The 26,836-nt window shown below is 48.4% G+C and overlaps 2 protein-coding genes across 3 annotated transcripts in view; both read right to left on the reverse strand.

Moving 5' to 3' along the window:
• LOC144685692 (coiled-coil domain-containing protein 183-like) overlaps window positions 1-9,132 on the reverse strand; it is a 122,489-nt gene extending 113,357 nt beyond the window's left edge. For both annotated transcript variants that reach the window (XM_078550486.1, XM_078550487.1), the window contains exon 1: window positions 8,994-9,132. In XM_078550486.1, the coding sequence (XP_078406612.1) occupies window positions 8,994-9,063 (70 nt within the window). In that variant the 5' untranslated portion in view covers window positions 9,064-9,132. The remainder of the gene's footprint in view (window positions 1-8,993) is intronic.
• A 10,192-nt stretch (window positions 9,133-19,324) lies between these two features.
• Window positions 19,325-26,830, reverse strand: tmem141 (transmembrane protein 141). The gene is made up of 4 exons (XM_078549663.1): window positions 26,788-26,830; window positions 26,625-26,708; window positions 23,827-23,934; window positions 19,325-19,479 (listed from the first exon to the last, which is right to left on the reverse strand). The coding sequence occupies exons 1-4, from the start codon at window positions 26,813-26,815 to the stop codon at window positions 19,397-19,399; spliced, it is 303 nt and encodes a 100-aa protein (XP_078405789.1). The 5' UTR covers window positions 26,816-26,830; the 3' UTR covers window positions 19,325-19,396.
• Between the last annotated feature and the right edge of the window lie 6 nt (window positions 26,831-26,836).

Genomic DNA, 26,836 nt, shown 5'->3' on the forward strand with positions numbered 1-26,836 from the left:
TTAAGTTCCATCTGCCATTTTCTGGCCCATTTTTCCAGTTGGTCCAGATCTCTCTGCAGGCTTTGAAAGCCTTCCTCGCTGTCCACAACGCCTCCAATCTTAGTGTCATCAGCAAACTTGCTGATCCACTTTACCACATTATCATCCAGATCATTGATATAGACAACAAACAACAATGGTCCCAGCACAGATCCCTGAGGCACACCACTAGTCACAGGCCTCCAGTCTGAGAAGCAATCATCCACTACCACTCTGTCTTCTACCACACAGCCAATTTCGAATCCAGTTTACAACCTCTCCATGGATACCAAGTGTCTGAACCTTCTGAACTAACCTCCCATGTGGGATCTTGTCAAAGGCCTTACTAAAGTCCATGTAGACAACATCCACAGCCTTTCCTTCATCTACTTTCTTGGTAACCTCCTCGAAAAACTCTACAAGGTTCGTTAAACATGACCTACCACGCACAAAGCTATGCTAACTATCCTTAATCAGCCCTTGGCTGTCCAAATAATTGTATATCCGATCTCTCAGAACACCTTCCAATAATTTACCTACTACTGACGTCAGGCTCACTGGCCTGTAATTACCTGGTTTACTTTTGGAGCCTTTTTTAAACAACGGAACAACATGAGCTACCCTCCAATCCTCCGGCACCTCACCCGTGGCTAAGGACATTTTAAATATTTCTGCCAGAGCCCCTGCAATTTCTACACTAGTCTCCCTCAAGGTCCGAGGGAATATCATGTCAGGCCCGGGGGATTTATCTACCTTTATTTGCTGTAAGGCAGCAAGCACCTCTTCCTCTTTAATCTCTATTATGTTCCATGACACTACTGCTTGTTTCCCTTCCTTCCTTATACACTATGCCAGTTTCCTGAGTAAATACTGATGCAAAAAAACTGTTTAAGATCTCCCCCATCTCGTGAGGCTCCACACATAGACGACCACTCTGATCTTCAAGGGGACCAATTGTGTCCCTTACTATCCTTTTACTCTTAATATACTTGTAGAAATCCTTCGGGTTTACCTTCACATTATCTGCCAAAGCAACCTCATGTCTTCTTTTTGCCTTCCTGATTTCCTTCTTTAGTATTTTCTTACATTTTCTATACTCTACAAGTACCTCATTTGCTCCTTGTTGCCTATACCTGCTATACACCTCTCTCTTTTTCTTAACCAGATCGCCAATATCCCTTGAAAACCAAGGTTCCCTATGCCTGTTAACTTTGCCTTTAATCCTGACAGGAACATGCAAACTCTGCACTCTCAAAATTTCACCTTCGAATGCCTTCCACTTACTGAACACATCCTCGCCAGAAAACAACTTTTCCCAATCCACTCTTCCTAGATCCTTTCTCATTTCCACAAAATTGGCCTTTCTCCAATTTAGAATCTCAACTCGAGGACCAGACCTATCCTTATCCATAATTAACTTAAAACTAATGACATTGTGGTCACTGGACCCAAAATGTTCGCCTACACATACTTCTGTCACCTGACCTGTCTGGTTCCCTAATAGGAGATCAAGTATTGCACCCTCTCTCGTTGGTACCTCTATATATTGATTTAGAAAACTTTCCTGAACACATTTGACAAACTCCAAGCCATCCAGCCCTTTTACAGTATGGGACTCCCAGTCAATATGTGGAAAGTTAAAATCTCCTACTATCACAACTTTCTGTTTCTTACATCGGTCTGCTATCTCTCTACAGATTTGCTCCTCCAATTCTCTTTGAATATTGGGCGGTCTATAATACAACCCTATTAGTGTAGTCACACCTTTCCTGTTCCTCAGCTCCACCCATATGGCCTCTGTAGACGAGCCCTCTGGGCTGTCCTGTCTACGCACAGCTGTGATATTTTTCCTGACTAGTAATGCCACTCCTCCCCCTTTCATCCCTCCCCCTCTATCATGTCTGAAACAACGGAACCCCGGAACATTGAGCTGCCAGTCCTGCCCCTCCTGCAACCAAGTCTTACTAATAGCAATAATGTTGTAATCACACGTGCCAATCCACGCCCTAAACTCATCTGCCTTTCCGCCAATACTCCTTGCATTGAAATAGATGCACCTGAGAACATTTCTATCACGTACAAACCTTTGATTTCTGTCTGTACATGCATTCCTCGCTTGACCTTTATCCTCCTCCACCTCACTATCTGCTCTAACACTCTGGTTCCCCTCCCTCTGCAAATCTAGTTTAAACTCCCCCGGAGCAGCACTAGCAAACCTACCCGCAAGGATGTTAGTCCCTCTCCAGTTCAGGTGCAAACCGTCCCGTCGGAACAGGTCCCACCTTCCCTGGAACAGAGCCCAATTGTCCAGAAACATGAAGCCCTCCCTCCTGCACCATCTCCTTAGCCACATATTTAGTTGCATTATCTTCCTATTTCTAGCCTCACTAGCACGTGGCACGGGTAGCACTCCTGAGATCGCAACCCTGGAGGTCCTGTCCTTCAACTTTGCACCCAACTCCCTAAACTCTCTTTGCAGGACCTCCTCCTCCTTCCTATCCACGTCATTGGTCCCTACATGGACCACGACATCTGGCTGCTCACCCTCCCTCCTGAGAATACTGAGAACTTGATCCGAGATATCGCGGACCCTGGCACCAGGGAGGCAACAGACCATCTGGGATTCTCGATCTCTCCCACAAAACCTCTTATCTGTCCCCCTAACTATCGAATCCCCTATCACTACTGCTCTCCTCTTTTCCCTCCTTCCTTTCTGAGCTGAGGGTCCAGTCTCGGGTCCAGAGATGCGACCACTACAACTTGTCCCTGGTAGGTCGTCCCCACCAACAGTATCCAAAACGGTATACCTATTGTTGATGGGAACGGCCACAGGGGTGCTCTGCTCTGTCTATTCCCCTTCCCTCTCCTGACAGTCACCCAGCTACCTGCCTCCTGACTTTTAGGGGTGACTGTCTCCCTGAAACTTCTGTCTATTACTGCCTCTGCCTCCCGTATGATCCGAAGTTCATCCAGCTCCAGCTCCAGTTCCCTAACTCGGTTTGTCAGGAGCTGCAGCTGGATGCATCTTTTGCAGGTGTAGTCATCAGGGACAATTGTGTTGTCCCAGACTTCCCACATGCTGCATTCGGAGCACTCGACTGCCCTAACTGCTGCCTCCATTACCTACTCCTAATATAATTAAAGGAACTTACCCGGCCTTACCTCACTGGGAGCAAGCTCGTCCTCAGCCTCTGCTCCCTGAAGCCTCTCAGGCCAAAGCCTCAAAGCTCCACTCCTTCACTGGGCCACTCACACACTGGCCGCTCCGCTTCAGCTTCCCCTCCTTTTGTTTTCAATCTCCCGACCGACTCTCCTGTCGCGCTGTTTTCAATCTCCCGACCGACTCTCCTGTCGCGCTGTTTTCAATCTCCCGACCGACTCTCCTGTCGCGCTGTTTTCAATCTCCCGACCGACTCTCCTGTCGCGCTGTTTTCAATCTCCCGACCGACTCTCCTGTCGCGCTGTTTTCAATCTCCCGACCGACTCTCCTGTCGCGCTGTTTTCAATCTCCCGACCGACTCTCCTGTCGCGCTGTTTTCAATCTCCCGACCGACTCTCCTGTCGCGCTGTTTTCAATCTCCCGACCGACTCTCCTGTCGCGCTGTTTTCAATCTCCCGACCGACTCTCCTGTCGCGCTGTTTTCAATCTCCCGACCGACTCTCCTGTCGCGCTGTTTTCAATCTCCCGACCGACTCTCCTGTCGCGCTGTTTTCAATCTCCCGACCGACTCTCCTGTCGCGCTGTTTTCAATCTCCCGACCGACTCTCCTGTCGCGCTGTTTTCAATCTCCCGACCGACTCTCCTGTCGCGCTGTTTTCAATCTCCCGACCGACTCTCCTGTCGCGCTGTTTTCAATCTCCCGACCGACTCTCCTGTCGCGCTGTTTTCAATCTCCCGACCGACTCTCCTGTCGCGCTGTTTTCAATCTCCCGACCGACTCTCCTGTCGCGCTGTTTTCAATCTCCCGACCGACTCTCCTGTCGCGCTGTTTTCAATCTCCCGACCGACTCTCCTGTCGCGCTGTTTTCAATCTCCCGACCGACTCTCCTCTCGCACTGTTTTCAATCTCCCGACTGACTCTCCTCAATCATCCAATACAAAGGTGAGCCAAGCCCTCATCAGAAAGATGGTCTATGCTGATAATGCTGCACTTACATTCTATACTGAGGAACATCTTCAGCAGCAAATGGACAGACACTCTCATACCTTTAAAGAATTTGATTTGACCATCAGCATTAGGAAGCTAAATGTCATGGTCCAGGATGTTGCCATACTGCCAGCTATCAACATTGACAATGTGATGCTGGAGGTTGTTGATAGCTTCACATATCTTGGCACCACAAGCACCAGCAATCTGTCACTTGATGCTGAAATTAACTCACACATCGCAAAAGCTGCAGCAGCTATGTCCAAGCTGAGTAAGAGAGTGTGAAACAACAGCAATCTGACTGAGAACACCAAACTCTGAGTCTACCAAGCCTGCACCCTCAGCGCACTCCTCTACAGTGGTGAGACCTGGACGACATATGCTCGGCATGAGAAAAGGCTGAACAGTTTCCACCTTCACTGTCTCAGACGTATCCCTGACATCTCTTGGCAGAGCAAGGTCAGCTTCTCAGAGGTCCTGGACTGTGCTAATTCCAGCAGCATACACTCATTACTAAACCAAAGATGTCTGCGTTGACTGAACCACATTCATCGGATTGATGAAGGCTGTATACCCAAAGACTTTCTGTACAATGAACTGGCCACTGGGTTACAACATCAAGGGTATCCAGACCTCCGTTACAAGGACACTTACAAGCAAGATATGAAGATGGCGGACATTGACACTGACAACTGGGAGACAGTTGCTGACAGCCGTGACCTCTGGAGGCTGACTGTTTGGAAGGGCATTGAAGAGGCATGCAGAAAGAGAAACCTCAATTGGCTCAATAGAGGGCCCAGAAAAAACAAAGACCTGTAAATCACACCTCTTCTCAGCACACTGTCCTCCTCTGCAGCAAATGTGGCAGAGACTGCCATATCACTGTGGGGTCTCTGAGCCGCACCAGGTGATCTTTAACACAGAGTTGGCCAACACAGTGCAAACCATCAACTTATGAGATGGAGAGCAGCAAAGCCAATGAGAGGGGATCTCATTGAAACGTACAAAATTCTGACAGGCCTGGGCAGACTGGATGCAGGGATGATGTTTCCTCTGGCTGGGTGGGTTTAGAACAAGGGGTCACAGTCTCAGGATACAGGGCATTTAGGACTGAGCTGAGGAGAAACTTCTTCACTCAGAAGGCTATGGAGGTCAAGTCACTGAATATATTTAAGGAGGAAATAGAAAGATTTCTAGACTCTAAAGCTGTTAAGGGGTATGGGGAGAGAGCTGGAGTATGGCGTTGAGATAGAGGATCAGCCATGATCACATTGAGTGGCAGAGCAGGCTCGAAAGGCCAAAGGACCTACTCCTGCTCCTATGAATACAATTTATTTTTACATTGGAGATTTTTTTTTCTTTCCAGTGTCAAGTATTTAAAATCAGATTGTTAAAGGTTTAATTTTTTCCCAATGATTTAAAAATAATTCCCATTGCTTTTGCATGGTTCATGAGTACTGTACATATAGGATACTGGGGGATATGAAGAATACATGGAGGGGGAACAGAGGGGGAATGGGGTGGCGTGGGCTGGCTGAAGGAAAGAAAGGAGGAGGGGTGTCAGTATTAAGGAGAATATTACAATGCCGGGGACAGGATGTCCTGGAGCAGTCAAGGACAGAATCTATTTTGTTAGAGCCAAGAAACAACAGAGGTACCATTACGCTACTGGATGTATTGTATAGGCCATCAACTAGTGGGAAAGATATAGAGAAATAGATTTTCAGGGAAGTTACAGCAGGGTGCACTGCAGGAACTCACCAAGGTTCCTTAGACAGCACCTTCCAAATCCCAGCCACCACCATCTAGGAGGACAAGGGCAAGATAGATGGGAACACCACCACCTGGAGGTTCCCCTCCAAGCTATGCACCATACCGACTTGGAAATATATCACCATTCCTTCACTGTTGCTTGGTCAAAATCCTGGAACTCCCTTCCTAACAGCACTGTGGGTGTACCGACACCACACGGACTGCAGTGGTTCAAGAAGGCAGCTCACCACCAGCCTTAACAAGGGCAATTAGTGATGGGCTATAAATGCTAGCTAAACCAGCGACACCCACATTACATAAATGAGTAAAAAGCTACAGAGCAGTGAGAATGGGAGACTTTCATTATCTTAAAATGGACTGGGATAGTAATAGTGTAAATAGCAGCGTTGGGGGAGCCGTGAGTCAGGGCGTTCGGGGGGGGCCGTGAGTCAGGGCGTTCGGGGGGGGCCGTGAGTCAGGGCGTTCGGGGGGGGCCGTGAGTCAGAGCGTTCGGGGGGGGCCGTGAGTCAGGGCGTTCGGGGGGGGCCGTGAGTCAGGGCGTTCGGGGGGGGCCGTGAGTCAGGGCGTTCGGGGGGGGCCGTGAGTCAGGGCGTTCGGGGGGGGCCGTGAGTCAGGGCGTTCGGGGGGGGCCGTGAGTCAGGGCGTTCGGGGGGGGCCGTGAGTCAGGGCGTTCGGGGGGGGCCGTGAGTCAGGGCGTTCGGGGGGGGCCGTGAGTCAGGGCGTTCGGGGGGGGCCGTGAGTCAGGGCGTTCGGGGGGGGCCGTGAGTCAGGGCGTTCGGGGGGGGCCGTGAGTCAGGGCGTTCGGGGGGGGCCGTGAGTCAGGGCGTTCGGGGGGGGCCGTGAGTCAGGGCGTTCGGGGGGGGCCGTGAGTCAGGGCGTTCGGGGGGGGCCGTGAGTCAGGGCGTTCGGGGGGGGCCGTGAGTCAGGGCGTTCGGGGGGGGCCGTGAGTCAGGGCGTTCGGGGGGGGCCGTGAGTCAGGGCGTTCGGGGGGGGCCGTGAGTCAGGGCGTTCGGGGGGGGCCGTGAGTCAGGGCGTTCGGGGGGGGCCGTGAGTCAGGGCGTTCGGGGGGGGCCGTGAGTCAGGGCGCTCGGGGGGGGCCGTGAGTCAGGGCGCTCGGGGGGGGCCGTGAGTCAGGGCGTTCGGGGGGGGCCGTGAGTCAGGGCGTTCGGGGGGGGCCGTGAGTCAGGGCGTTCGGGGGGGGCCGTGAGTCAGGGCGTTCGGGGGGGGCCGTGAGTCAGGGGGGTCGGGGGGGGCCGTGAGTCAGGGCGTTCGGGGGGGGCCGTGAGTCAGGGCGTTCGGGGGGGCCGTGAGTCAGGGGGTTCGGGGGGGGCCGTGAGTCAGGGCGTTCGGGGGGGCCGTGAGTCAGGGGGTGGGGGGGGTGAGTCAGGGGGTGGGGGGGGTGAGTCAGGGGGTGGGGGGGGTGAGTCAGGGGGTGGGGGGGGTGAGTCAGGGGGTGGGGGGGGTGAGTCAGGGGGTGGGGGGGGTGAGTCAGGGGGTGGGGGGGGTGAGTCAGGGGGTGGGGGGGGTGAGTCAGGGGGTGGGGGGGGTGAGTCAGGGGGTGGGGGGGGTGAGTCAGGGGGTGGGGGGGGTGAGTCAGGGGGTGGGGGGGGTGAGTCAGGGGGTGGGGGGGGTGAGTCAGGGGGTGGGGGGGCGAGTCAGGGGGTGGGGGGGCGAGTCAGGGGGTGGGGGGGCGAGTCAGGGGGTGGGGGGGCGAGTCAGGGGGTGGGGGGGCGAGTCAGGGGGTGGGGGGTGAGTCAGGGGGTGGGGTGAGTCAGGGGTTGGGGGGTGAGTCAGGGGTTGGGGGGTGAGTCAGGTGGTGGGGGGGGTGAGTCAGGGGGTGGGGGGGGTGAGTCAGGGGGTGGGGGGGGTGAGTCAGGGGGTGGGGGGGGTGAGTCAGGGGGTGGGGGGGGTGAGTCAGGGGGTGGGGGGGCGAGTCAGGGGGTGGGGGGGAGAGTCAGGGGGTGGGGGGGCGAGTCAGGGGGTGGGGGGGCGAGTCAGGGGGTGGGGGGGCGAGTCAGGGGGTGGGGGGGCGAGTCAGGGGGTGGGGGGGCGAGTCAGGGGGTGGGGGGTGAGTCAGGGGGTGGGGGGTGAGTCAGGGGGTGGGGTGAGCGTCAGGGGTTGGGGGGTGAGTCAGGGGGTGGGGGGGCAAGTCAGGGGGTGGGGGGTGAGTCAGGGGGTGGGGGGTGAGTCAGGGGGTGGGGGGTGAGTCAGGGGGTGGAGGGTGAGTCAGGGGGTGGGGTGAGAGTCAGGGGTTGGGGTGAGTCAGGGGTTGGGGGGTGAGTCAGGGGGTGGGGTGAGTCAGGCGGTGGGGGGTGAGTCGGGGGTGGGGGCGGTGAGTCAGGGGGTGGGGGGGGTGAGTCAGGGGGTGGGGGGTGAGTCAGGGGGTGGGGGGGCGAGTCAGGGGGTGGGGGGGCGAGTCAGGGGGTGGGGTGAGTCAGGGGGTGGGGGGGTGAGTCAGGGGGTGGGGGGGTGAGTCAGGGGGTGGGGGGGTGAGTCAGGGGGTGGAGGGTGAGTCAGGGGGTGGGGTGAGAGTCAGGGGTTGGGGTGAGTCAGGGGTTGGGGGGTGAGTCAGGGGGTGGGGTGAGTCAGGCGGTGGGGGGTGAGTCGGGGGTGGGGGCGGTGAGTCAGGGGGTGGGGGGGGTGAGTCAGGGGGTGGGGGGTGAGTCAGGGGGTGGGGGGGCGAGTCAGGGGGTGGGGGGGCGAGTCAGGGGGTGGGGTGAGTCAGGGGGTGGGGGGGTGAGTCAGGGGGTGGGGGGGTGAGTCAGGGGGTGGGGGGTGAGTCAGGGGGTGGGGGGTGAGTCAGGGGGTGGGGGGTGAGTCAGGGGGTGGGGGGTGAGTCAGGGGGTGGGGGGTGAGTCAGGGGGTGGGGTGAGTCAGGGGGTGGGGTGAGTCAGGGGGTGGGGGGTGAGTCAGGGGTTGGGGTGATTTGGGGGCTGGGGATTAGGGGGAGGTTGGGGGGGTAGTCGGCGATCTAACAGCAGTAATGCCCCCTCGCCAGTGTTATCTGAGGTGCCCCCACCGCCAGCCGCTCTCGGAGCTCAGGGAGTCGGTTACCTTCCAGATAGATTTTGTTCCGCAATTGCAGTATCTGGTCGCGGCTGTTCCATTGTTTAAAACACTCCATCCCCACAACACAAACAAGCGGCTAAAACACACACCGCTCCCCTCCCGCTGCTCGACTGACCGACAGCCGCCTTCCTCTGCCTTTTAAACCCGGCTCGCCTCACACACCCGCTTTGTGACCGGACAATAGCCGGCGACTAGGGGCGCGCTAGGGCCGGGGCACCTGCCAGAGCGCGCTAGGGGGCGGGGCACCTGCCAGAGCGCGCTAGGGGGCGGAGCTGCTTCCAGAGGGGGCAACGGGGCGGGGCTCCAGCCAGGGAACGCCAGGGGGCAGGGCACTTGCCAGAGCTTGCAAGGGGGCAGTTATCCAGCCAGGGCGCTGCCTTCTTGAGCCGCTGCAGCCCATGTGGTGTAGGTACACCCTCAGTGCTGTTAGGGAGGGAGTTCCAGGATTTTGTCCCAGCAACAGTGAAGGAAAGGTGATATATTTCCAAGTCAGGATGGTGAGTGACTTGGAGGGGAACTTCCAGGTGGTGGTGTTTGCATGTGTCTGCTGCCCTTGTCCTTCTAGATGGTAGTGGTCGTGGGTTTGGAAGGCGTTGTCTAAGGAGCCTTAGTGAGTTTCTGCAGTGCATCTTGTAGATGGTACACACTGCTGCTACTGGGATTTGATGTTTTAGGTGTTGGATATGCTGCTAATCAAACAGACTGCTCTGAACTCATTGGTATTGAGCTTATTGAGTGTTGTGGGAACTACACTCATCCAGGCAAGTGGGGAGTATTCCATCACACTCCTGACTTGTGCCTTGTAGATGGTGGACAGGCTTTGGGGAGTCAGGAGGTGAGTTACTCACCACAGGATTCCTAGTCTCTCACCTGCTCTTGTAGCCATGGTATTTATATGGCTAGTCCAGTTCAGTTTCTGGTCAATAGTAATCCCCAGGATGTTGATAGTGGGGGATTCAGTGATGGTAATGTCATAGAATGTCAAGAGGAGATGGCTAGATTCTCTCTTGTTGGAGATGGTCATTGCCTGACACTTGTGTGGCGCAAATGTTACTTGCCACTTGTCAGCCCTGGACATTGTCCAGGTCTTGCTGCATTTGGACATGGACTGCTTCAGTATCTGAGTCCCAAATGGTGCTGAACATTGTACAATCATCAGCGAACATCCCCACTTCTGACTATGATGGAGCAAGGTCATTTATGAAGCAGCTGAAGATGTTGGGTCGAGGACACTACCCTGAGGAACTCAACCCCCAACAATCACTGTTACATACCCCAGAAGAAGAAGAGGAACAGTTACCTTTTAAAAAGCAAAGGTTGGGCCCTTGTAGTTGGGAACTATGGTTCCTGATGGGCCTCTGTGGTTTCTGCGCATATGCCGGCCCTGGAATGGCTGCACGTGCGCAGATCATTCCTTTTTGCAATCTTTGGCTTCTGCAGGAAAAGAGTGAATAAAGTGAGTGTTGGTCCTCTAGAGAGTGAGAATGGGAAGTTAATAGTAGACATTAAGGAAATGGCGGATGAAATGAACAAATACTTTGCTTCTGTCCTCACTATAGAAGATACAAAAAACATTCCGGTAATAGTTGTAAATCAGGAGGTGGAGAAGAGAGAGGAAGTGGTGAAATTACAATCACTAAGGAAGTGGTACTGAGCAAACTGATGGAGCAGCAGCTGACAAGTCTCTGGGTCCTGATGGACTTCATCCTAGGGCCTTAAAGGAGGTGACTAATGAGGTAGTAGATGCGTTGGTGTTAATTTTCCAAAATTCACTAGACTCTGGAAAGATTCCATCAGGCTGGAAAGTCGCAAATAAAACCCTTGTATTCAAGAAAGGAGGGAGGCAGAAAACAGGAAACTGTAGGCCAATTAGCTTGACGTCTGCCGTGGGGAAGTTTTAAAGAGGTCATAGATGGGCACTTAGAAAAGTTCAAGATAATTGGGAAGTCTAGTTTTATGAAAGGGAAATCATGTTTAACCAATTTATTAGAGTTCTTTGAAGGAGTAACATGTGCTGTGGATAAAGGGAAGCCTGTAGACGTACTGTACTTAAATTTCCAGAAAGGAGTTGATGAGATGTCACATCAAAGGTTATTGTGGAAAATAAAAGCTCATGATGTAGTGGTAACATATTAGACTGAATAGAAGATTGACTGGCTGGCTGGCAGAAAACAGAGTATGCATAAATGAGTCTTTGTCTGACTGGTAGGATCTGACAAGTGGAGTCCTGCAGAGGTCTGTGCTGGGGCCTCAACCTTTTACAATTTACATCAATTACTTAGATTAGGGGAGCAAAGGCATGATAGCTAAATTTGCAGATGGCAAAAGATAGGTAGGAAAGTTTGTTGTGAAGAAGGCATAAACATTTTGCAGATGGATATAGATAAGTTGTGAGTTTGCAAAAATCTGTCAGATGCAGTATAATGTGGGAAAATGTGAAGTTGTTCAGTTTCGCAGGAAGAATAAAAAAGTAGAGTATTACTTAAATGGAGAACAACTGCAGAATTCCGAGGTACAGAGGGATCTAGGTGTTCTCGTGCATGAATCACAAAAAGTTAGTATGCAGGTACAGCAAGTAATTAAGAAGGCTAATGGGATGCTATCTTTTATTACGACAGGAATTGAACATAAAAGTAAGGCATGATGCTGAACTCTTCTTCCGCCGTCTTCGTCTCCGTGCTCACTTCTTTGGGCAGGAGTCCTCTCCCCGTTCAACGGATCCTTTTACCCACCTCCAATATTCTCCCTCCACCTGGACCCCTCCCTCTGGATTCTTACCTTCTCTTGATCTTTTCATTGAGAACTGTCGGCGTGACATTAGCCATCTCAATTTCTCTGCTCCTCTCACCCATTCTAATCTGTCTCTCTCTGAACTTACTGCACTCCGTTCTCTCAGGTCCAACCCCAACATTGTCATCAAACCCGCTGACAAGGGTGGTGCTGTTGTTGTCTGGCGCACTGACCTCTACCTCGCGGAGGCTGAGCGTCAACTCGCAGACACTTCCTCCTACCTCTCCCTGGACCATGACCCCACCACAGAACATCAAGCCATTGTTTCCAGGACTGTCACTGACCTCATCTCCTCTGGAGATCTTCCTCCCACAGCTTCCAACCTGATAGTCGCCCAACCTCGGACGGCCCGCTTCTACCTCCTACCCAAAATCCACAAACAGAACTGTCCTGGCACACCGATCGTGTCAGCCTGTTCCTGCCCCACGGAACTCATTTCTCGTTATCTTGACTCCCTTCTCTCTCCCCTTGTCCAGTCCCTTCCCACCTACATCCGTGATTCCTCTGACACCTTACGTCACATCAATAATTTCCAGTTCCCTGGCCCCAACCGCTTCCTCTTCACAATGGATGTCCAATCCCTCTACACCTCCATCCCCCACCAGGATGGTCTGAGGGCCTTTAGCTTCTTCCTTGAACAGAGGCCCGAACAATCCCCATCCACCACTACTCTCCTCCTTCTGGCTGAACTTGTTCTCACATCGATAATTACTTCGGTGCTGCTTCATGCTCTCGTCGGGACCTGGAAAAATTTATTAATTTTGCTTCCAATTCCACCCCTCCATCATTTTCACATGGTCTATCTCTGACACTTCTCTTCCCTTCCTTGACCTCTCAGTCTCAATTTCTGATGATAGACTGTCCACCAATATCCATTACAAGCCTACCAACTCCCACAGCTACCTCGACTACAGCTCCTCACACCCCGCTTCCTGTAAGGACTCCATCCCATTCTCTCAGTTCCTTCGCCTCCGTCGCATCTGTTCTGATGACGCTACCTTCAAAAACAGCTCCTCTGAAATGTCCTCCTTCTTCCTTAACCGAGGTTTTCCACCCACGGTCGTTGACAGGGCCCTCAGCCATGTCCGGCCCATCTCCCGCGCATCCGCCCTCATGCCTTCTCCTCCCTCCCAGAAACATGATAGGGTCCCCCTTGTCCTCACTTATCACCCCACCAGCCTCCGCATTCAAAGGATCATCCTCCGCCATTTCCGTCAACTGCAGCATGATGCCACCACCAAACACATCTTCCCTTCACCCCCCCTGGCGGCATTCCGTAGGGATCGTTCCCTCCTGGACACCCTGGTCCACTCCTCCATCACCTCCTACTCCTCAACCCCCACCTATGGCACCTCCCCATGCCCACGCAGAAGATGCAACACCTGCCCCTTCACTTCCTCTCTCCTCACCGTCCAAGGGCCCAAACACTCCTTTCAAGTGAAGCAGCATTTCACTTGCATTTCCCCTAACTTAGTCTACTGCATTCGTTGCTCCCAATGCGGTCTCCTCTACATTGGAGAGACCAAACGCAAACTGGGCGACCGCTTTGCAGAACACCTGCGGTCTGTCCGCAAGAAAGACCCAAACCTCCCTGTCGCATGCCATTTTAACACTCCACCCTGTTCTCTTGCCCACATGTCTGTCCTTGGCTTGCTGCATTGTTCCAGTGAAGCCCAACGCAAACTGGAGGAACAGCACCTCATCTTCCGACTAGGCACTTTACAGCCTTCCGGGCTGAATATTGAATTCAACAACTTTAGATCTTAAACTCCCCCTCCCCCCATCCCCACCCCGTTTCTTCCCCCTCCCTTTTTTTTCAATAATTTATATAGATTCTTCTTTTCCCACCTATTTCCATTATTTTTAAATCTACAACTAATACTTTGTTAGTCTTTCCACCCCACCCCCACTAGAGCTGTACCTTGAGTATCCTGCCATCCATTCTTAATTAGCACTTTTCTTAGATAATATCACCACCTTCAACACCACTTTGATCATTTTGTCTGTGACATCTTTTGATTATCTGCTCCTATCACTGCTTGCTTATCCCTACAACCACCCCACCGTCAACTTCTCTCTCCCCCCACCCCCCACCCTAGACCAGCTTATATTTCACCTCTCTCCTAACTATACTTCAGTTCTGCCGAAGGGTCATGAGGACTCGAAACGTCAACTGTTTTCTTCTCCACCGATGCTGCCAGACCTGCTGAGTTTTTCCAGGTAATTCTGTTTTTGTTTTGGATTTCCAGCATCCGCAGTAGCTTTTAGCTTTTTGTTTTTATAAAAGTAAGGGTGTTATGCTTCTGTTATACAGGGCGTTGTTAAGACTGCATCTCGAATAGTGTGTGCAGTTTTGGTCTCCTTATTTAAGGAAGGATGTAAATATGTTGGAGGCGGTTCAGAAGAGGCTTAGCAGTTTGACACCTGGAATGAGTGGGTTGTCTTATGAGGATAGGTTGGACAGGCTGGGCTTGTTTCCACTGGAGTTTAGAAGAGTGAGGGGTGACTTGATTGAAGTATATAAGACCCTGAATAGTCTTGACAAGGTGGATATGGAATGTATGTTTCCTGTTCTGGGTGAGTCCAGAACAAGAGGGCACAGTTTTAAAATTGGGGGTTGCCTGTATAGGACAGAGATGAGGAAAAATCTTTTCTCTCAGAGGGTTGTGCAACTTTTAGAACTCTCTGCCTCTGAAGGCAGTGGAGGCTGGGTCACTGAATATTTTTAAGGCAGAGGTAGATAGATTCTTGTTAGATACAGGAATCAAAGGTTATCAGGAATAGATGGGAATGTGGAATTCGAAACATAAACTGTTCAGTCATGATCTTATTGAATGGCGGAGCAGGCTCGAGGGGCTGAATGGCCTACTTCTGTTCCTCTTTCGTTTGTTCATAAAGCTAGCCCTGAACCTGCGCAGAAGGAAAACAAAACCCCTAAAGTGAAACAGTGCAGAAAGTGGGTCAGGTCAACCAGAAAAGAATGCCATTACACCAAGAGGACAGAAACTAGACACGAGAGTGGGAGCTGCAGGGAGCAGATTTCCCAGAAACCAGGAAGTGGGACAGAAGTCCCAAGAAGACAGTTAAGCAAAGGAACAAGAACAGGAGTCCAAAACAGACCCTGTTCAGTGAAGTTAAAGTAAGGAGCAGAGGAAAAGTCTCTGAATTAAAGAGAGAAAGCTGCTGGGAGCAGAATTAAGGCAAATTGGGCTTGCGAGAAGCCAGAAGACCCGAGGAGACAGCCAAAGGTTGATGGCTGCTTACTATGGGGCTGTGAAGTAGTGGTCTTCTGTTGGCACAGCTGAGTTTCAGAGTGTGGAGAAGTTTAAATACACATGGCAATCCAGGGGAGGAACTTCGGAGGGAGAGATCGAAACTTGGGAGATGGATCCTTGTTGGAGATGTCCAAGAGAAAGTGTTGTTTGGGAGAAGATTCCAAGGTGAGCTCTTGAAGAGTGGAGATTGGAAACCCTTGTGTGAAAGATGGAGTTTCTGTGAGACCAGTTGGTTCACAATCTGATGAGTGCCTGGGGGGAGTTGATGAGAGATTCATAGGATCTGCTTTGGGTGGCATCTGTCACTTGATCTTGGAGTGTGGTTTGTCCAACCACAGGTCGACTATTGGTTATATGGACTGCATACTTACTGTGAGCGTTAAGAGCATAAGGTAGATTTTGTAACTTGTGTTATCTTCACAAATCTGTCTATATCTGTAAAGGTATAGTTGTGATTGAAGGAGTAGTGTAATATAGTTATTTTTTCTTCTTTAATAAATGTTTTATTTGTTTGTTAAAAGTTCATCAGCAGGCTCCTGTAACTGTTCAGTAGCCTCCCTCCATGTTTCTAAACAAAAAAGGAAAGTTAGGATCTATCGAGCCAGGTTCCACCTAGGGATCTGACTTGTCCAGTAGTACCATCAACTGGGATCATAGCACCACAATCCTTTGTGCCAGGTATGACTCCAACCAGCAGTTATTCCCTGATTCCCATTGGCTCATTTTGCTAGGGCTCCTTGATGCCACACTCGTCAATTGCTGCCTCGATGTCAAGGGCAGTCACTCTCACCTCCCCCATATTGAATAGTGCAGCAGGCTTACAGACCATATGGTCTTCTCCTGCTCCCATTTCTTATGTCATCTAACCACTCACTGCATAAAATGGTTTTCTCATGTCACTATAGCTTCTTTTGCCCATCACCTTAAATCTGTGTCCTCTGGTTCTCATCCCCTTATGTTGCTTTGATGGCAGGAGCAGTCTCTCAGGTATATTCTGAAACCTAGCCCATGTCCTATCTGAATGAGGTGAAAAGTGTCTGCCCAACATTAGGACAAAAATAAAGGGGAAGAATAAATGAGCAGCACATCTCTTGTTACATGAAAGTTGAATAGTAGAGAAGCTTCCTGCAGGATTGTAATGCATTTATTCAATAAATATTCTAGTTTGGAAGTTTGACAGAAACTTAAGTCAGGACTCCACACATGAGTATAGCGGTCAGTTTCGCTGAAAGTCACTGTCAAAGATTTTAGAAACTCGAATTAATCTTATCAATAATGAGTCCAGAAGTCTAATATTAACAACTTTATTGGGAAATAGAAGATTTACCTTCTGTTCTATCTTACATCAATCATAGCAAATGTGCAAGTCCCGTGTTCAAATTAACTTACATTAGGTTAGCCCAACAGAGTGAAGGGTGTCCTAAGATTAATCTCCAAAGTCTTAAATCCAAGCTGTACCATCCTTAAACTAGTATACACTCACTTTTTATATCCCCGGTCTGTAACACACCTACTTTTCGTTACAGGATATGATGTAACTGCAGCACCGTTTGCTATTTCCATTGTTTGAATGAGGGTCCACAGGGAATTTGACTGGCACTGTACTTTTGACTTAAATTTCATCCTTTTTCTCTTCATGGTTGCTCTGGTCAGCACTTTGCCATAATACTTCTGTATCCATAGTCATTTCACTTAAAAGTGTGTACACTCCTAAAGTAATTTGATACAATTGTCATTTAAAGATCTACTGTCCACAGGAAATAATTAATTCCTACATTAGCAGTCTTAAATTGCTCTGGCTGTTTATTCTGCAAATAAATATTCTTGACAAGTGCTGTACCATCTATATTACTTACCATGACATGTTTTGCTCATGTCAACTTTTAATACTTTACCACCATATCCCCTAGCCCTACAGTCACAGTGGTAGGGAGGTAATATCCCCTAACCCTACACAGTGTAGGGAGGTCATACCCACTAAGCCTACAGTCACAGTGTAGGAAGGTCATATCCACTAAGCCTACAGTTGCAGCGTAGGGATGTTATACCCCCTAACTCTATAGTCACAGTGTAGGGAGGTCATACCCCCTAAGCCTACAGTCACAGTGTAGGGAGGTCATATCCCCTAAACCTACAGTCGCAGCGTAGGGAGATCATAGCTCATCTGAAGTATTGTACTGAACATCGTATTGTTTCGGACTTCACGCCTCATGAAGGTCTTGGAAAAGGTACAGTGCAGGTTCACCAAAATGATATCAGGGCTTATGGACAGGTTGCATAAACTTGGGCTGTCTCCCTTAAGTTTGAAGTTGAGGGTAATCTAATTGACAGTCTTCAACTGATTAAAGTATTTAGTAGGGTAGATGATGAGAAAGTACCTTCTCCAGTGGGGGAAATCAATAATGCAGGGATATGATCTTAAAATTAGAGCTAGGCTGTTTAGAATCATAGAATAGTTACAGCACAGAAAGAGGCTATTTGGCCCATCATGTCCATGCTGGCTTTCTACAAGAGCAATTTACTTAGTCCCACTTTTCCATCTTTTCCCTGTAGCCCTATAAATTGTTTCTCTTCAAATGATCCAATTCTCTTTTGAAAGCCACAATTGAATGTTTCCACCACACTCTCAGGCAGCATGTCCCAGATCCTAACCACTCGCTGCATAAAAAAGTTTTTCCTCATGTCACTGTTGTTTCTGTTGCCAATGACCTTAAATCTGTGTCTTCTGATTATCAAACCTTCTACCAATGGGAACAGTTTCTCCCTATCTACTCTTTCCAGAGCCCTCGTGATTTTGAACACCTCTATCAAATCTCTTCTCAATACTCCTTTCTCCAGGGAGAACAACCCTAACAATCTATTTACGTAACTAAAGTTTCACATTCCTGGAACCACTCTTGTCAATCTGCACCATCTCAGATCCCTTCCTAAAGTGTAGTGCCCAGAACTGGACACAATGCTCCGTTGGAGGCTGAACAAGTGTTTTATACAGGTTTATCGTAACTGGAGGAACAGCGCCTCATCTTCCGACTAGGCACTTTACAGCCTTCCGGACTGAATATTGAGTTCAACAACTTTAGATCGTGAACTCCCTCCTCCATCCCCACCCCCTTTCCGTTTCTTCCCCCTCCCTTTTGTTTTTTCCAATAATTTATATAGATTTTTCTTTTCCCACCTATTTCCATTATTTTTAAATCTATACCTTTTATGCCCTTTTAGTCTTATTTCACCCCACCCCCACTAGATCTATCTGTACCTTGCCTGTCCTGCTATCCATTCTTAATTAGCACATTCTTTTAGATAATATCACCACCTTCAACACCTCTTTGTTCTTTTGTCTGTGACATCTTTTGGTTATCTGCTCCTATCACTGCTTGCTTGTCCCTACAACCACCCCCCCCACCCCCCACCTTAAACCAGCTTATATTTCACCCCTCTCCTATTTTTACTTAGTTCTGTTGAAGGGTCATGAGGACTCGAAACGTCAACTTTGTCAGTCAATACTCCGCCGATGCTGCCAGACCTGCTGAGATTTTCCAGGTATTTCTGTTTTTGTTTTATCATAATTTCCTTGCTTTTGTACTCTATGCCCTTATATATAAAGCAGAGAATCCCGTATGTATTATTGGTAATTGCACTCTCAACCTGGCCTGCCACATTGAATGATTTATGCACACATACTGCCAGGTCTCTCTGCTCTTGCACCCCTTATTTTTTTCATCATTTTTCCTGGGACATGGGCATCGTTGGCAAGACCAGCATTTGTTGCCTATCCCTAACTGCCCTTGAACTGAGTGGTTTGCTAGGGTATTTCAGAGGGCATTTAAGAGTCAACCACATTGCTGAGAATCTGGTGTCACATGTAGGCCAGACCAGGTAAGGATGGCAGATTTCCTTCCCTAAAGGTCATTAGTGAACCAGATGGATTTTTGCAACAATCAATGTTAGTTTCATGGTCACCATTACTGAGGCTAGCTTCATATCCAGATTTATTAATTGAATTCAAATTCCACCAGCTGCTGTGGTGGGATTTGAACCACTGTCCCCAAAGCATCAGCCTGGGCCTCCCCCTCTGATTTCCATGATAGAACTTTCCAGGGTTTTCTGGGGGTTTTCCAGGGTGAATTCACACTCATGTATTTTGAACCCTGACTAGATAATGTATCAACATATGAGTCAACACCTTCAGGAAGGGATAACTAGAGGGACAGGCACTAAAGTGAAATAAAAACGATGCAGAGTCTGAGCTGCTGTAGTGCAGGGAACATTTTTTACTCCTGAACAGTGCTTCAATAAAGTGAAATACATGACTCCACGCAGCGTTTAATCCATGATATCCCCATACTGAGTTTTCTTTCCTCCAGTGTCAATGTTTTCCACAGAGTCAGTCTTCTGATTCTTTGTACCTGCAAAAAGAATAGAATTATAGAACCATACAGCACATAAGATTATTTGGCCTATCCTGCCTGTGCCAGCTCTTTAAATGAGCTAAACCAATATGAGGAGTGCCATTGCTGGAGCCCCAACTATTTACAATCAATATTAATGAGTTGGATGAAGGGAGCAAGTGTATTGTAGCCAAATTGACTGACGATACAGAGATAGGTAGGAAAGTAAGTTGTGAGGAGGATACAAAGAGTCTGCAAAGGGATATAGGTAGGTTAAGCGAATGGGAATAAAATTGGAAGATGGAGTATAATTTGGGAAAATGTGAGGTTGCCCATTAAGGCAGGAAGAATAGAACAGTGTTATTTAAATAGGGATAGACTGCAGAATGCTGCAGTACAGAGGAATCTGGGTGTCCTTGTACATGAATCACGAAAAATTCACATGCAGGTACAGCAAGAAATTAGGAAGACAAAGGGAATGTTGGCCTTCATTGCAAAGGGGGTGGAGTATAAAAGCAGGAAAGTCTTACTAAAACTGTACAGGGTTTTGGTGAGACTACACCTGGAGTATTATGCACAGTTTTGGTCTCCTTACTTAAGGAGGGATATACTCGCATTAAAGTACTCCAGGAAGGTTCACTCAGCTGAGTCCTGGGATGAAGGGGTTGACTTATGAGGAAAGGTTGAGCCTATACTTATTGGAGTTTAGAAGAATGAGAGGTGATTTTATTGAAGCATATAAGATTCTGAGGCGGCTTGACAGGACAGATGCTGAGAGGATGCTTCCTCTCATGGGGGAATCTAGAACTAGGGGGCACAGTTTAAAAATAAGAGGTCTCTCATTTAAGATGGAGATGAGGAGAAAATTCTTCCCCAGAGGATCATTAGTCTTTGGAATTCTCTTCACAAGGGAGCAGTGGAGGTTGGGTCACTGAATATATTCAACATTGAGTTAGACAGATTTTTGACTGACAAGCGAGTCAAGGGCTATGGGAAATAGGCAGGAAAGTGGGGTTAAGGCCACAAACAAATCAGCCATGGTCTTATTGAATGGTGGAACAGGCCTACTCCTGTTCCTAATTCTTATGTTTTTATGTTCCCCATATTTCAGTAAACATTTCCTTTTTAAGTATTTATTCAATTACCTTTTGAAAATAATTTTCTGGCAGTGCATTCTAGATCATCATAACCTGCTGCATAAAAAAATTCTCCCAATCTCCCCTCTGTTCTTTTGTCAATTGCCTTAAATATGAACTGAAATAAAATGACATCCTGTTCATGGGCCCTTAGATGGATATTGATGGCTAATGATCTTCTACAGAACAGGAGTTGTTTTACAGGAATGAATTTGCATTGCCCTTACAGCAAACTGCAGATCTGGGAGTGTCTGAGACAGGAAAGTGTTAGGGATCTGGTGATCTATTTGGTTACAATGCTGCTCCTTGCCTGTGGCACCAGCCAAAAGGGAGTAGTTACTACAAATAGTAAATGCATAGCTGTAGCTGATAGGGAATCTGTCATTCGTCACATCCCGAAGCAAAAACACCATTATTTCCTTGACTGTATTAATTTTTCCCCCTCCTTGTAATGTCCCAGAAGCACTAACTCGTACTGATGGTGAGCTTCTTTCTCACCAGCATATTCCCCCCAGACCCCGGGCAGTTGGCAGGCGAGTTCTCCCCACCGATCACTCAGTCAGTGATCTTTCACCCGGTCAATCAGTTCACCGCTCACCACTGTCATATTCTTGGTTTATGTTGAGTTAACTGTTGTAGGTAAGGGCGGTGCAACTGACCTCAGCGCTCCTGGGTTAGGGAAATGCAAAAGAAATTCCACTCCTAATTGCTGCATAGTGATCCCTCCTGGAAAGGACAAACTATCAGCTAAAACAAACTCACCACCTCCCATTCCGCCCTCGATCAAACAGCCCACTGAAATTCAGTCAGCATGATTCAGCTCTGGGTGAACAAATTTTGTGGTCTGAAGACATTAACAGAAGCCTGGTTTTGTTAATTGAACCTGCTTAACTAAACTTCCACATGTTTTGTGAAATTGCCGACAAGAACGGAATTATGCCTAATTGGACCTTCAAGCCAAAAAACTTAATCCAAAATGCTTTCCAATGAGGGATGAGGCCCAGCCCTGTCCACGATAACTTTTCAGGCAGTTTTATTCTTTTTGCTGAGCTGCTTTTTCTGCTATTCATGTTGAATGATGTAACCCCTAGGAATTGAATAATTTTTAAAACCCACTGTGAGCATCAAACAATCCTAGGGCAGCATAGCATGTCTTACGCACAGCATAACATGTCTTACGTTCCCTCGACACCGTCCCCATCAAACATTCCCAGGACAGGTACAGCACATGGTTAGATTCAGATGAAAGCTCCCTCTACACTGTCCTCATTAATCATTCCCAGGACAGGTACAGCATGGGGTTAGATACAGACTAAAGCTCCCTCTACACTGTCCCCATCAATCATTCCCAGGACAGGTACAGCATGGGGTTAGATACAGAGTAAAGCTCTCTCTACTCTGTTTCAATAATGTGTCTTAAATAGAATCTCAAAACAGCATTCTTTACTGCAACAGTGACACCATAAGACCATAAAACATAGGAGCAGAAATTAGGCCATTCGGCCCATCGAGTCTGCTCCGCCATTCAATCATGGCTGATAAGTTTCTCAACCCCATTTTCCCGCCTTCTCCCCGTAACCTTTGATCCCCATACCAATCAAGAACCTATCTATCTCGGTCTTAAATATACTCAATGACCTGGCCTCCACAGCCTTCTGTGGCAATGAATTCCATAGATTCACCACGCTCTGGCTAAAGAAGTTTCTCCTCATCTCTGTTCTAAAAGGTCTTCCCTTTACTCTGAGGCTGTGCCCTCGGGTCCTAGTCTCTCCTACTAATGGAAACATCTTCCCCACGTCCACTCTATCCAGGCCTTTCAGTATTCTGTAAGTTTCAATCAGGTCCCCCCTCATCCTTCTAAACTCCATTGAGTATAGACCCAGAGTCCTCAAACATTCCTCATATGTTAAGCCTTTCATTCCTGGGATCATTCTCGTGAACCTCCTCTGGACCAACTCCAGGGCCAGCACATCCTTCCTGAGATACGGGGCCCAAAATTGCTCACAATATTCTAAATGTGGTCTGACCAGAGCCTTATAAAGCCTCAGCAGCACATCCCTGCTTTTATATTCTAGTCCTCTTGAAATAAATGCCAACATTGCATTTGCCTTCCTAACTACCGATTCAACCTGCAAGTTAACCTTAAGAGAATCCTGGACTAGGACTCCTAAGTCCCTTTGCACTCCAGATTTCTGAATTCTCTCCCCATTAAGAAAATAGTCTATGCCTCTATTCTTCCTACCAAAGTGCTTCACACTTCCCCACGTTGTATTCCATCTACCACTTCTGTGCCCATTCTCCTAACCTGTCCAAATCCTTCTGCAGCCTCCCCGCCTCCTCAATACAGCCTGTCCCTCCACCTATCTTTGTATCATCTGCTCACCTATTTCTTTTCTATTTCTGACAACTTCCATCCTGTAACCAGGTATGAAATGTTAGTGGTTATCCTCCTAAGCCATCAGCCCGGTGGTCAATCATCCCAACCCCAAAGGAGTGTGAAATTGAAGGCAGCAAATCAGAAGACTGACTATAAAAACTGCCATAACCCGCTACCCCAAGGTTAATACTGATCCAAGACAATGCAATCGATTCTTAATGGTGTCCAAGACCCAACCACTCAAAGAGAAATGTTATTGACATCCCAAGGGCGAGTTACAAAAAAACAGAGGGTCAGTTTATGGTAACTCAGTCTTTTGATATGGGGGCGTTGTCAATGCCTGGGAACTGAGTTGATATTAATCAAACTCAACACAGAGAATTCCCAAAGCTTTCATTTTTGATAATTTCTTGTGTGGATCCTTATCAAGTTCACATAAATAACATTCCTTATCTACCGAATGTGAAATTTAAAAAATTCCATGAGATTAGTCAGACCTACCTGCCCTTCATACATCAATGCTGACTCTCTGATTAGCTTATACTTGTCCAAATGCTCTTAGATTCCAGAAACTTTGCAAAAACTAACACATTAAACTGGTAAATCTATAGTTTCTTGGTTTCTCCCTCCCTTGTTTCAAACACACATCATAGAGGTGAAAAGCCAGTGTTTAGCTCACTGTATCACCCAAGTCTTGTTCAGGTTCACTTTTGTTTGAAACTTTTTTTAAATTCAGTGACCAATCTGGACCAATAGAATTGCTCTGCTCCTCCTCCCTGCACCTTGCCACAATTTCAGTTTCAAAGACTGGGCACATTTTCATTTACATGCTTTACTTCCTGGTAGTCTCACCTTTCTCAGGGTTATGTGGCATTGCTCCAGTCTCAAGGTAAACCCACAGGTTTGAGCACTTCTGTGTCTCCACACACGTCACTGAATAACTCAACAATGACCCTGTCACTGTATCAGAGGGAACAGTCATTTGTTAAGTGCTAAATAATATCTCAATTATGAATAAAGCCCAGCCTGAAGATGAAGGACTGAGTGTAGCCAAATCAGCAGGGTAACTGGGATTCTAAGATGCAGCTACCACTTTAAACTTTGCTCAACAATCTCCAGGTTAAAGTGGATCCCTGCTAATCAAACTCATGGTACACGCCACAACCTTTCCCATCAGCTAACTGTTAAATCACCCCCTGGGTCTGAATGCTGCAAAGTATTAGGTTTGGTGATTTTTGTTCTGATTAGCTAAATGGTTGATACATAACTGTCGTGAGCTTTGTACTCTTACTGTACACAACCTAAATGTCAGTCACGGTTCAATGATTTTGCCCAACACCTCTCTCCAGGTGTACAAGATTATGAGGGGCATGGACAGGGTGGATAGGGAGCAGCTGTTCCCCTTAGTTGAAGGGTCAGTCACGAGGGTACACAAGTTCAAGGTGAGGGGCAGGAGGTTTAGGGGGGATGTGAGGAAAAGTTTTTTTTACTCAGAGGGAGGTGACGGTCTGGAATGCACTGCCTGGGAGGGTAGTGGAGGCGGGTTGCCTCACATCCTTTAAAAAGTACCTGGATGAGCACTTGGCACATCATAACATTCAAGGCTATGGGCCAAGTGCTGGTAAATGGGATTAGGTAGGTAGGTCAGGTGTTTCTCACGTGTCAGTGCAGACTCAATGGGCCGAGGGGCCTCTTCTGCACCGAGAGATTCTGTGTGATCCAGACACTGCAGCAGATATCGAAGCTAAAGTTCCAGTGCAGTAGAGGGAGATCCAGTCTTTCAGGTGAAATTTTAAAATTAGGTCTCATCTCATCTGCCCTCACTAGTGAATGTAAAAGGCAATGTGAATTCACTCATTGAATATACAGCACTGGAATAGGCCATTAGATTCAAGTGTCAGCCTTTATGCTCCATGTGAGCCTCCTCCATCACTCTTCATCCAACCTATCAGTATACTTTTCTATTCTCTTTCTCTTATCTAGCTTCCCTTAAATGCATCTTCTGCTTCCTTCAACTACTCCATGTGGTAGCAAGCCCCCAAGGCCGCAAACCACAACTCAGTCACAGGCCCCCAGGCCGCAAAACACAACTCAGTCCCAGGCCCCCTAGGCCGAAAACCACAACCCAGTCTCAGGCCCCCAGACCCCAAACCACTGCCCCAGTCCCTGACCCTAAACCATTGCCCTAGTCCCAGGCCCCCAGACCCTAAATCTCCGCCCCCGGTCCCAGGCCCCCAGACACTAAAGCTCTGCCCCCGGTCCCAGGCCCCCAGACCCTAAAGCTCCGCCCCCTGTCCCAGGCCCTAAACCTCCACCCCCTGTCCCAGGCCCTAAACCTCCACCCCTGTCCAAGGCCCTAAACCTCCACCCCTGGTCCCAGGCCTCCAGACCCTAAACCTCTGCCCCCTGTCTCAGGCCCTAAACCTCCGCCCCCTGTCCCAGGCCCTAAACCTCCACCCCTGTCCAAGGCCCTAAACGGCCCCCTGTCCCAGGCCCCCAGTCTCAAACAGCCAGCCCAGTCCAAAACCCAAAACTGATGCCCTGAAGATCATGGAGAGTTCTTGGTCAGCATCTATCCTTAACCAAAATTTCTAAAACAGAATGTTTGGCTGTTTATCAAATTGCTTGTTTGTGGGACCTTTCAAACTAGTTGTTGAATTTTCCCACAGAATAAGTGAGTAGATGTCAAATAATCCATGGGCTCTGAAGTGGTTTGGGAAATTGTGTTTGTGAATTCTGTTATTTAAATTTAAATTCTTTGGCTGTTACTATAGGGACTGAAGGCTGTAACAAACTTTGAAAATCGTAGCTCCTTGCGAAGCACCAGGGAAAGGAACTATGTTTTGGGGAAAATCCCAGACAAAATTTCCTGCTCCCCCTCTTGTCTTCAACGCACCAACCATTGCTGGGGTATGGTGTCATTAGCTTGTTACCCACCCAATTGGCCAATCTTCAAAGACGCAAATTGACAGACTATTTGACCCTATCTGGCTTCAGAAACGCAGTAACAGTTTCAGGCAGACAATCTTCAGTCTATCTGTACCACCTAACCAGTGTTTCTTTTGTTCATTTCTTATAATAGAAAAAAACCTTGCATTTTTATAGTGACTTTCACAAACTTGTGATGCCCCAAAGCGCTTTACAGCCAATATGTTTGAAACCTAGTCACAGCAGCCGATTTGTGCACAGCAAGATCCCAAATATGAATGTGATAACAACCAGATAATCAGTTTAATGATGTTGGTTGAAGGACAAATATTGGCCAGGACACCAGGAAGAACTCCCTTTCTCTTCTTCAAATAGTGCCAAGGGATAACAATGTCCATACGAGAAGGCAGATGGGGTTTAAATTTTCAACTAAAAGATGATGCTTCCAACAGCATAGCACTGCCTCAGTATTGCACTAAACTTCAACTTCCATTGGTGAAGAGAAACACTCTAGTTCTTTCCAGAAACCTTTAGATTCATTTGGCATGAATATATAGGGCTAGTCACAAATGACCATTCTCCCTTTAAATTTGTGTTAACAACATTCACATGGGAACAACTAGAGGAAGATCAGGACTTTACAGTGTTGCACAACAGAGCAAGAGGTACTAATTAATTTCCAAACTTGTACAATGCAGTAAAACATTAAGAAAAGTACTGACCTACTGACAGCAACACATTCCACTGCACTGGGAAAGGGAGCTTCTTATTCAGCAGCCTCTGCATAACAAATGCAGCACTGGTACCTGTAGAGTTTTTTGCAAAACTATTAAACGAGAAACCCAAAGGTATTATGTCTTCAACCATCTAAACTGCACAAATTACCTAACATAAATGTGCCAATTCCCTTCATAAATGCGTGTGACTGGCAAGC

This window comes from Cetorhinus maximus, chromosome 10 (genome assembly GCF_964194155.1).
Source record: "Cetorhinus maximus chromosome 10, sCetMax3.hap1.1, whole genome shotgun sequence".
NCBI classification, from domain to species: domain Eukaryota; kingdom Metazoa; phylum Chordata; class Chondrichthyes; order Lamniformes; family Cetorhinidae; genus Cetorhinus; species Cetorhinus maximus.

Excerpts from the sequence above, each read along its gene's own strand:
- tmem141 (XM_078549663.1), bottom strand. The coding sequence starts at position 26,815 with ATGAAGGGAATTGGCACATTTATGTTAG. Across the intron at positions 23,935-26,624 it reads GAATGTGTTGCTGTCAGTAG|TGACAGGGTCATTGTTGAGT; the intron begins GTCAGTACTTTT and ends CCTCTGATACAG. Across the intron at positions 19,480-23,826 it reads GCCACATAACCCTGAGAAAG|GTACAAAGAATCAGAAGACT; the intron begins GTGAGACTACCA and ends TTCTTTTTGCAG.